The following is a 12250-nucleotide window of genomic DNA, read 5'->3' as shown; positions in this document are numbered from 1 at the left end:
TTGCGTCAAAAAATTTTGTGTTAAATATTTAACACAAAATTTTTTAACGCAAATTTTTTTTTGACGCAGTGACATAAAGTTTTTTATTGTGTGTAGATAAATAAAATACTTGAGTTTGTAATAGATTTATTATATTTTCAATCAACACAATAAACATTTATCACACCAAGTAGCATCAAAGGTAAACTCCAAAATTGAATAAGTAATTATGATATAATACTGAATTCAAAAATGCATTTTTAGTATTGACGAGTGTGCTGTCGAATCCAACTCAAATAATAGTAAACTCGTGTGAAAACATCTGGATAACCCTCAGCACAAGGAACTACCCATGACGCGATTCCATGAACCTCATTATTAAAAGTTAAGGGACCACCGCTGTCACCCTATTAATGAGAAGAAATCATTTTGCCATTGTTTTAAGTTTAAGTATATAAATATGAATATTAATAAATATTTCGTAACTTACTACACAAACACCAGTTCCCCGACCCTTAAAAACACAAATCTGACCAGGATAAATTCTATTTGAATGAGCTCTTGAACATTCCGTATTACTAACAATTGTCATATCTAGTTTTTGTAAAATTTGAGGGGCCGATGATGGATTAGCAAAAGTTAAAGCACCCCATCCACTTGCCATGACTCGAGTATTTGGAGACAAGTCTCTGCTTGGTAAGTTAATTGGATGTTGAAAATGATTGAAAGTAATTGGTTTTGCAAGCTAGAAATATTTGTAATACAATTAATATTTTTTATTTTATTTAAATTTAAATAAAAATTATAAAATATTACCGTCAGTATAGCAATATCATTTATCCAATTGTTTTTAGGGTCATAGTGTTCGTGATACACGATATTAATGACTTTATGAAGTTGGCCGGATCGTTGTCCAGATCTGTCGTTTGTACCAGTTAAGACAGTCATATCTTGGTACACAGTCATAGTTTGATCATTATTCACAACACAATGGGCGGCTGTTAAAACATGAGTATTGCTGATAATACTACAACCGCAAATATGCTGGTCATACACTCGCAATGAACCTTGATGTGGGAATTCACCCGATTGAGCGATTGCGCCGTTCACAATTTTACTGGCTTTTTTGGACTCTGCACCTGTAAATTTTGATAAATTCTAATGATGATTATTGATCTGATCTTTAATATTATTTGTTTAGATATAACATTATGATTTTATTATACCATAGATGCAAAGTATTAAACTAATTATCACTATGCGTAGCATATTTAAAATATGTTTGAGAAATCAACTTTTCGAAACGATAACTGTAAGTGAAAATGAAATTTAAGGAGACTTTATATACTTTCAGCAGAAAATCAAATTAAATACAAGCTATGATTTGAAGAACATAACTCATATCAGTTATAGATCTTGCGCTATAAATTTGTCGAAAAATATTTAGAGCGAAAAAAAAATGAAAAAAATAAATCATTTATTGATGTACACTAATCACTTCACTTGTCACAACTGTGTAACAACGATTACGTAGAGCACTGTTGGAAATGACTTAGGAGTTAGCGAAAAATGCTATTTTATACATATTTTAATGACAATAAGCATACTGACATAAATTTATTCTTTTATGTACATCACCAAATTATTATGCCATAAACTTATTTTAAACATTAATGATTAAAGTAAATATAACAATTTATAGTTTCATTGAATAAACAGCTGTGTTAAGCTATAAAACTTAATAATTTATCATTTTTACAATTCATATTTATATTTAGAAATTTTTCAATACTAAATAAATTTCTGTATATTAAATTATAATTTAAGTATTTATATTTTTAATTGAGTTATAATTATATTAAAATTTAATTTATATTGAATTTTATAACTGTCAATTGAATTATAATTTAAGCGTAATATATTTTATCTATAAATAATAGTGAATATTTTTTAAATTTTAAACTAATAGAAAACTTGTATCAGTTTTAAATGATGTTTTTTGATTAAAAGATGATTATAAATTAATGAAATTCTAAAAAAGATTGAATTATCAGTAAAAAAAAGTAATTGAATGAGAAAATAATTATTAATCAATTTAAATTATTTTAATAATCAATTCCAAGTCGATTTCTTGGATCTTGCATGGTGTTTTACTTATCTTTAGATTACAAAAAATATTCTCCGGGGTAACTGATGTATCAGTAGTTGATCCTCGATACATTGACGTTGTGCTATATCCTGAATCTGGAGTAGTATTGTATCCAGGATAAAGATATTTTGAGTCATTGTGATCTCTAGTGATACATAACAAATAATTTAATAATTAGCAAATAACAACGTACTAAAAATAAATTGAATAAATAGTTTAAATTAACTAACCGATAGTTACAGTCACGTGGTATGGGTTGCGGAAGTAAATTACGTGTAGAGATTGTAGCATAACTAGAATTGATTTGATGCTGTTATGAATTATCAACATTCGAAAAATTAAAAACTTGTGCGTTGTTAGCCGAAGTACGTTGGTGAGAAGCATAAATTTTCCTTGCTTTCAAATTATCATATTTTTTTGCAATATTTGTAGCTCTTTCTTCTCTCGTTCAATACGTTTGTGATCTTCCCAATAAGCTTTTCTTAATAATTCGATTTTTTTTTGCTGTAATATAGGTATTGTTGTTTTAAATTATACAGTAGCGCTCAAAAGTATTTTGACAACATAAAATTTTTTAATATTTTTTTAAAATAAAAGCCTATCGGAAAATGTATTGAGTATAATGTAGAGTAGTGTAATTGCGACTATTTAAGCGTATCAAATTACAACTTGTTTGTTTACACACCGCGCCACCGAACGTACTTGACTTACCGTGAGCTCAAAAGTATTTTGACACGCATTTGACTTGAAAAACTCTCGCAGATTACTTGTTCCTTAGTTTTTATTATTACATATATTTACTTGTTGTGGTTACTTCAATATGCCTATGTGCAAGGAATATTGTAGTGATTTTAAAAAAGCCGTTATTAATGCATTAAAACAAGGATTGAAACAAACAGAAGTTGCTCGTTTGTTTAAAGTGTCTCGACAGTTAGTTAGCTTATGGAATAAAGTCTAAGGTAAAAGTCCCTATTATGAGACGATGTCCCCATTTATGATACACTACATAAAAATACTATTTTATGAAAACAAACACACCGCTAGCATACCAAAAATATAAAAAATATTTCAATTCACATATTTCAAAAGCAATTTTCGACTTTTGCTCTTAATTAATTTCACACTGTTTTTAAAAAATATTTATTAAAGTGCGAGGTTTGTTATCTGTGCTCAAAGCCACGACCGAGAATAGTAAAACGGCAACAGCTACCTAGTTTCTTATATTAGTTTAATTTCATTGTCTCTTCTTCTTTTATGTTAAATTGTATATCAATTGAAAGCTGATGAGTCATAGACTTTATTTCTATACATATTTATGCGTTTTTTTTATTACAATATTTTAAATCTGAGTGTCTCACAATACCTACACTTATAAACGTGAATGCCCCGGTTTATGAGACATTTTACTAGGTGTACCATGTAACACGGACATGTGTATTTCGGCTTGTCCCGATTAAGTGAGACGGTGTACATTTATAAGATTTTATATTGTTAATATGTTATATTAATTATAAAAATAGTGCAATTATATGTCATAAAATATTGGCTGTTATTAAAACCTCAAATATTTTTCTAAAAGTAAGTATTTTTAGTCAAATACCTTTAGATTATGAACCTAACCTCAAATCATAACATTGAATAACTTTGTCAACAAGTTTTTCTGTTTTTTAATTAAATGTTTTGGATAAATTTATAATATTTTGTTGTATATTGACTCTAAAAGTATATTATTTATTTCAGGCTAAGTAAAAGTAATTTATAATAAAAAGCTGAGATAATGAGGCATAAACAAAATCCCAAAAAGAAAAAAACCCAAACATCAAAATCAAACAAAAAAAAAGTGTTGTGTTCCAATGTGAATAATAAACTGAAGAAAAAAAAGTTAAAAGGCTTAAGTAATTATGATTCGTCAAATATAGGAAAAGCTTTAAAAGCAATAGAAGACACAGAGATGTCCTTGAGAAAAGCAGCTGCTGTTCATGGAGTACCGATTGCTACCTTTGTTAGATGAAAAAGTATTAGTCCTGAGAAGGCAAAAAATTAGAACTGAGCCAGCGACAGTATTATCTTTAAAAAGAAGAGAATGTTATTGTTCAGTTGTTATTCTACAGAGCAGCAATAGGGTCACCTGTGACGAAAACTGACTTATTAAAGATGTATTAAAATTTGTTATTATTAAGATAATAACAAATTGTAATACATCTTTAATAAGTCTTGTCTAAGGACAATCATTCTAATGTGATAAACTGTGAATAAAATAATTTAACTAATGATGGACAACTTTTTACGGTTATATATGAATCTAGTCAAGTTAGTCTTCAAGAATCATTAACTGATAGCAATAATGTAATACGGTGCCCTTCTAAAGACTTTAGTGTCTTTAATTAAGATGATCCTCTCCACATTCCTTTCTCAATCCTTTCCTACCAATATCCTGTTACGTGAATGTGGAACGCTTCACGTAATAATTACCGTAACTCCTATTCTTTCCCGCTTCACAGCATTATTTATATTTGTAAAAAAAAAAAAAAAAAAAAAATGTGGAACGCTTCACGATTTTGCGTATCATCCTTGCGCAAAATCGAAATCCTTGCGCGTCATCCAAAAAAATTATATTTATGTTATATAGTATTTATATTATACATATATATATATACATATATATATATATATATACATTATAATATATAATATCATATAACATCATATAATATCATATATAAAATAATACAACAGAGCTCAAAAATATTCATCCTACAAATCCTATAAACAACAAAATTTATCAATTAGGTATGTAAATGTCAACCTCACATTTATGTTCGATAAATTTAATTTGATGTGACTATTTTTAGAATTTATGAAAGAAAATTTGGATCCTACGCCTGCAATGATTGACGAACATCGTTTTATTCATAAGTTTTCATCAATAACTGTTGATAACGGTAACGTAAAATAATTAGTTATGAACTAGTTTTAAAAATTATGATTAGAATTACGAAAAATTCATATTTTTAGATAAATCTCCCGAAAAACCTCTGAAAGAAATATTCACTTTGCCGTAGGATTATTTACTGAAGAAAAAAATAATAAAAATTGAAAAAACAGGCAAGTCAAAGTTACCATCTGTGGGGATCTCTGATGAATGGTACAAACAATTAAAAAAAGAAAAGTTAAAAAACATGAAAGAAGAAAAACTTAAAAATAAAAAATATTACAAGAAGAAAAGAAAAAGTTAATTGCTCAAGTCGAAGAATTAAAAAAAAAAAAAACAAGAAAGAAAAATAGATTTAATTCAATAATTTTCGTTAATTAATTATTTAACTGATAAAAATTTAATTATGAGTTGATTAAAAATTAAAATAATTTCTTATTTTGTAAATAGGACTGTCTAAAATTAATAAAAATATAAAATTTGATCAATTTCACTGATTTTTTAACTGTCTCAAAAATAGGGTCCTGTGGTTTGAGACACTGGGGACATGTGACTTTAAAGTGTCTCATAAATAGGGTCTCATAGGTTCTCTTAAAAAACCATAATTTAATTCATTTTTAACCAAAAAAATTATAAACACATTAGAAATATTGATTTAATAATCATCAAATTACTGTACAATGCGATTAAAAGTGTATTTTCTTCTTAAATGGATTTATTATTCGCAAAAATGTTCAACTTACCTTGAAAAGTGTCTCATAATAGGGACTTTTACCTTATAACAAAAGAAAAAATGTCGAAAGTAAGCCTCGAACAGGCCGCCCAAGAAAAACTTCTTCTTACATCGATCATATTATAAAAAAGTTATCAGCAAATGATATACGGATGTCCGCTGTAATGATAAAAAATGAATTAAAAGAAAAATATAACGTAGATATTCATATTTCTACTGTTAAACGACGCTTAAAGGTCCTAGGGTTATATGGCCGAAGACCGGCTAAAAAACATTTAATATCGAAAAAAAACAGGAAGTCTCGTCTTGAGTTCGCGAAACGGCATAAATCGTGGTCAAGTTTAGAGTGGTCTAAAGTTTTATGGAGTGACGAAAGTAAATTTAATTTAATGTCATCTGATGGTATCAAGTACATTCGGCGTCCAGTAAATAAAAAATACGATTATCGGTATCAAATACCCACAATTAAACATAGAGGTGGTAGTGTGATGGTTTGGGGATGTTTTTCACGGTCTGGAGTTGGACCATTAGTTCGAATAGAAGGAAAAATGGATCGGTTCATGTATGCAAATATATTAAAGTCTCAGATGTTACCATATGCTAAACATCACATGCCAGCTAAGTGGTATTTTCAACAAGACAATGATCCCAAACACAGATCAAAGCATATTAGTGACTTATTAAATCGTGAAAAAGTTAAAGTTCTTGAGTGGCCAAGTCAAAGTCCCGACTTGAATCCGATAGAAAATCTCTGGGAAGAATTGAAACGTAGTGTAAAAACCCAAAATTATTCAAACAAAAACGCTTTGTTTGAAACTCTAAAAAATGAGTGGGATCAAATTCCAATAAGTCGATTACAAAAATTAATCAACTCAATGCCGGAGCGATGCAAGGCTGTCATAAAGGCCAAGGGATATGCTACTAAATACTAATATATTTATTGCTGTAAATTATAATTATGCGTTAAATTAGTTTTTTTTCAAAAATGTCAAAATACTTTTGAGCCACAATTTTCCTAAAATTTTAAAAATTAAACTTTCTTTTATTACGAATAAGAACCTCTTTGACACTATTCTGTAGTTTATTCAAAAGGTGTTAAAAAAATAAATAAATGATTATTGTGTTTCATATTTATTTTTAATTAAACCATTAAATATATTTGTCAAAATACTTTTGAGCGCTACTGTAAGTGGATTACAAAAATAATAAATAAAAATTGCCGATTTTTCAAAGCTCATGTTTATAATCGCACATTGCTCGCTCTGAAATTTCGAAAGCAATTCATTAAATTGAGATAAAGGAACAAACAAATTAGCAATAGATGGTGGTCAAGGTGGCACTAATGGTATTGATTGGATCCCAGTGGTATTACAGGATGGACAGTGATTTCCAACTGCAAAGTAAACATTTATTGGCGTCCAAGATTTAATATTTTTTCATCAATGTTTGAAAATTTTTGTACAACTCACCTTTAGTGATGCATTTATGACAATAAATATGTCCACACTGTGTCAATGAGAATGATGGACTACTACTATTTTTTAAGTTTTTTATGTATGCTAAGACTATGAAGATTGTTGAAAAAATTATGTAAAATTCTGATCAATTAGTAATAATTACTGAAGTATAATAAAAGAAAAAATTCATAAAATTAGATCATAACAAAAATTAGCCTCAAGTACTGAATAATAATGAAGAAATTCTGGGTGCATCGTCTGCTATCAAACTTGTGTATTATGTTCAAATATATATTCCAAAGTAAAATCATAAAAGAAAGTATATTAATATATCTAGCAAATGTAAGTAACAATAACTCTCGATTTGATGAATTACTGTAAAGAGAGCAGTCAAAGGATCACCGATTATAGGAAAGCATCGATATCAACGCTAGCTTGGAAAAGAGAAGATAAAGCAGTGCCTCGGTCCAACTCAAGATAATCTTATGAGGATTTTAAATTTATTTATAAAATGATAAAAAAAAATTGACTTAATTTAAAACGAAAATTCTTGAAAGAAGAAAATTATCTTGAAGAGTTTAATCATCTTAAATCAAACAGAAACATTTTTGAATTAAATAAAAAAATTGTTTTTAATTCTAGTAAATTTTACTCAATTCAAAAACTTTTCTGCTTGTGGTACTACACAGAAAAAAATAACGATCAATGCTTTTTTTTTTTCATACGTATCAGAAAAATTTTGAAAAATCAATGAGTTAATTTTCAAACCAAGAGACGATTGTACGAATTACTTCTTAAAGGTACGGGAAATCAGATCATCATTTTTAATATCAAGAAATTATTCTTGCAATTTTTCTTTCAGATTTTTTTTTCGTATTTTTGTTCTCTAAATGCCTTTTCTTTTAATTTTGCCAGAAATATTTTAAAGATTCTAATTAATTTTAAGACATTTTGAGTTTTATTAATATAATTATCAATAGTAGCATCATTATCTTTACATAATTTTATACTCTAATTGTTAATAACTTTTATTTTTATTCTTGTAAACAAATCCTTCTTAAATGCATGTTTGTTTTTTGTCAAATGAAACTGTACACCCACCGACTATTTCTATACAGTTTTACCTTCTAGTGTGATTAGATATTTTACATATGTATATCCTTTCTGGGTACTTATATTACAATGAAGAAAAATATAATTATAAAAAAAATTTTATTCTTGAATTATTCTACAAAAATTAACAGATCCAAAAAAAAAGTATAGATATTATAGAAATCTTTTAATTAAGTAGATAATATTTCTTAAACAATGGCTTGTAAACATGTCTCAAATGACAATAGATAAATTTGTCGTAACTTCATTTCTTCTTTAGTATTACACCGATTTATTAGTTATTCGATGCAGTAAATCACTTTTTCATTGTAATATCTTCTTATACATGAGCAATGTTTACTCCGAAATGTGTCTAACACTAATAACAACAATTCAAGTTCATAAATACTTTCAATTTGTGTATTTATTCTGCATTAACATGTTGATAATTCCTACAATGCATAGTTTGGTGGCAATGAGTCATTTGTACATAATTATTAGGGCTTTGTATCAGTAAAATCATTCACAATATATTTTTCGGCTCAGTTGGCTTATCGATTCGTTTCCAGAAGGATTGGAGTTTATATTTACGATCCAATTTTTTGAGCAAGTTTATTATTAATCACCACGTTTTTATAATATCTATAGTTTTATGATCAATAGTTATCATTTATCACGAGTAGTAATTTATTAATTTTCGTGTTTCAAGTGTCGAATTCGAATGTACAAATTCAACCAAGAGTTTTTATAGGATTTTATAAGATAAGAAAAAAATCTACCCACAAATATTATTCAAGAAAAATACTAAAATGGATCAAGGACATTCTTCAAATCAACCCCAGTTCCGAGATTCCTATACCTGGAAATCAGTGCCTTACAACCAAAATAAATCAGTTCAATCGCAGTATTTTAAGCTTTCATATAATATTGAAATGAAGTGTTATTTATCAGCGTACCGATTTCAAAATCCAAGCGTTACAGTTCTGCACGTACAAGTTAATAAAATCTGTTTATGGAGACCCTACGGCGCAGCTGACATTACGATCACATTGAGCGATGGATGTAGCAAAACTGAAAAAATTCGCGACTGGTTCAAAGAAAGCAGTGTTTTTTGTTTCTCCAACAAGGCTGGCGGTGATCAATGGCGTCCAGATATCAAGTGCGACATTGCTTGGTATGGGTTCATTAGTGAAGAAGAATGGAAGAATGTTTTAAACGAGAAGAAAGTTCTTCCATTAGAAGAACTTTTATTTTCAGAGATTGGCAAAGACGTCAATTTGATTGTTCAAAATAGAGTTTTACGAGCACACAAATGTATTCTCCAGTATTACAGTCCTATTTTTTGCGCAAGTTTTAAAGAAGCAGGTGCTGTTGAAAATATTGTTTTGCGTTTACACAGTTTTAAATTTGAAACAATAAAAGAAGTATTGACATTCATGTATACTGGAAAATTTGATATAGATGATGCTTCTACGTGGTTGCGTGTACTGAGAGTCGCACAAGCTTATAAAATCGATATAATAGAAAAATATTGCGAAACTAATATGTTGAAATTCTTCAAAGCAGGAAATATGTCAGCAGATATGATGTTAGATAGTAGACTCATAATATAATGCTAGTACTTTGCAAGCCGTAAATGTAGTTTATTTTTCTCTATTTATTTAAAATATAATCAATTTTTCAATTATTCCTCTTATTTCATTGATAAGGTCAAAATAAAATGTTAATTATCTCTAAAAATATTTGTGTAATTTTGTAGATCTAAGTAAACATATATTACCATTGCCCTGTATCATCTTCACAAAATAAAATCATTATTTTCATGTATAACAAACTGGAATTATTTATTTTTTTTTTTTTTTTAGATTTAGTAATACAATTGTTGAGTTTATTATCACGATTATAATATATATTATTAAAATATTATTGTATATACGAGTAAAAACGAAGATAAAAATAAAATTTATTATATTTATTAGAGAATTAAAATTAATTCTAATAATAGAAGAGTAGTAAGATTCCGAAAAATAATCATTGATGTGTATGTCCAAATTATTACAATGAAAATTTTTTTGAACTTATGACTATTACATTGAAATTTATGAAAATAATTGAGATTAAAAATTTAATTCATAGAACACAAACGTTTTTATTGTATTGTGTTCAGTCACAAATATTTATATCTTAAATGATAAGTTTCATTTTATAGTAACTTATTTAATTATAACTTTGGATGAATCAAGCATCCTGATTTTTTTTAGAATATTAATTAGGCTACCAATAAATATTGCAATAGTTACATATTTAATATTGAATAATATTTGTATTGATGAATAATACTACAAGAGAAAATGATAAATAAAAAACTAACGACTAAAAAAATCGTTTACAATTATCACAGTCTTGATTATCGAAGAACTCAGTTAAAAAATTCTTACAGCAAAAAATAAAACTTTCTTCAGTTGTGTTACTTTTTAAAATTTTTCTAAAACTCAAACTCTTTTACAAGCATTTTAACTCTAATTTCAAGCAGAAGTTTAAATGAATGATAATCCCCTGAATTTATATGTATATAAACTGATAAAAAAATTGATTCAAGAGAAAAATTCTTGAACCAAGAATATCATTTTAAAGAGTTTGATAATTTTGAATTAAGCGAAAAAATTTTTGATATAAGAAATTTTTCTTAGTTCAAGTTCATTTTACTCGATTTAAGAATTTGGTTACTTGATTTGAGATGATCAAACTTTTCAAAATGATATTCTTGGTTCAAGAATTTTTCTCTTGAATTCATGAAGTTTTTTTCTTTTACTATCTGGAACTATTTCGAACTTTTCAGAAGTATAATTACTAATTATTAATTAGGTAGTTAAAAATGTAGTATATTATCAGAACCTCTGTAAGCAGTCATGTAGAGTAAATTTGTCCGTATTATCATTGACAAGTGTATAAATATCAGCACCAACAAGAGTAAGTATATAAAGAATAACATCTCTAAAAAGAAACACATAATAATCCTCGCGTTTATAATATCGATAGCTCCCATTATTTTCAAGATGTAATAAATAATGAAAGCTGATATACTATCATTATTCATGATGATTAACGAATTCTCAATCATAAAAAAGATTGCAAATGTGCCTGCAATAAAATAGTTTCTTTCGAAATATAACATACATCAACAATGATTTATTTTCAAGACTTATTATTTTTTCTTTGATACTGTTAGTCGTTAAAAGTAATATAGCCAAATGAATCGATCGAGTCCTATCATCAGTAACTATATCATCGGCATGATAATCTTTAATCATCAATTTAACCAAATCATAATTACCGTACTAACATGCAATGTTATTATTAGAAAAATTATTATAATTATAAATTAAATTGAGGTTACCAGAGTGAAGATATTCTTCAGAAGATGTAGACAGCAAGCAGGATAATGATGAAATCCGGAAATTATGTTTATATTTTTCTAGCAGCTCGTGCCACGTTGTGGTTTCTTTGTGGGTATTACGGACTTATTTTCATGGATTCCATGAGGTTTATTACGCTTATAAGATAGCTCAAAAATGCAAATTTTTCTGAAATTTAAGTTATTAAAATTATATTTATCTTTATAAATTCAAGTCAGCGTTAAATAATTTTTGGTATTATTCATTATTTATTAATATTGATAATACCTTTTATTACCCAATACCAACAAATAAAATTCTGAAAAAAGAAAACGTTGAAGAAATCAAATTTTGATATAAAATTTTCGACATAAGTTAAATTAAAAAATTTTTTTTTTATTGATGAGATAGTAAATTACATTTTTTTTTTGTTTATTTTTGTATAGTATATTATTGTACTTTGAAAAACGTAGCATATAATCTATATATTTAAACGTTAATAAATGTGTTGAT

The 12250-nt window shown here is 27.2% G+C and overlaps 1 protein-coding gene and 1 long non-coding RNA gene across 2 annotated transcripts; one reads left to right on the top strand and one right to left on the bottom strand.

Moving 5' to 3' along the window:
* Window positions 1–169: 169 nt before the first annotated feature.
* LOC123269730 (chymotrypsin-1-like) lies at window positions 170–12213 on the bottom strand. The gene is made up of 5 exons (XM_044735565.1): window positions 12207–12213; window positions 11740–11862; window positions 796–1118; window positions 470–724; window positions 170–386 (listed from the first exon to the last, which is right to left on the bottom strand). The coding sequence occupies exons 1-5, from the start codon at window positions 12211–12213 to the stop codon at window positions 240–242; spliced, it is 855 nt and encodes a 284-aa protein (XP_044591500.1). The 3' UTR covers window positions 170–239.
* On the top strand, window positions 4875–5330 carry LOC123269251. Its single transcript, XR_006510358.1, has 3 exons — window positions 4875–4918; window positions 4981–5070; window positions 5144–5330. It is a non-coding gene; the product is annotated as an uncharacterized LOC123269251 (long non-coding RNA).
* Window positions 12214–12250: the final 37 nt, after the last annotated feature.

The sequence above is a fragment of the Cotesia glomerata genome, linkage group LG7 (genome assembly GCF_020080835.1).
Source record: "Cotesia glomerata isolate CgM1 linkage group LG7, MPM_Cglom_v2.3, whole genome shotgun sequence".
In the NCBI taxonomy this organism is placed as follows: Eukaryota; Metazoa; Arthropoda; class Insecta; order Hymenoptera; family Braconidae; genus Cotesia; species Cotesia glomerata.
Note: the sequence above shows the minus strand (reverse complement) of the source record. Positions and strands in the feature narration are given on the sequence as shown.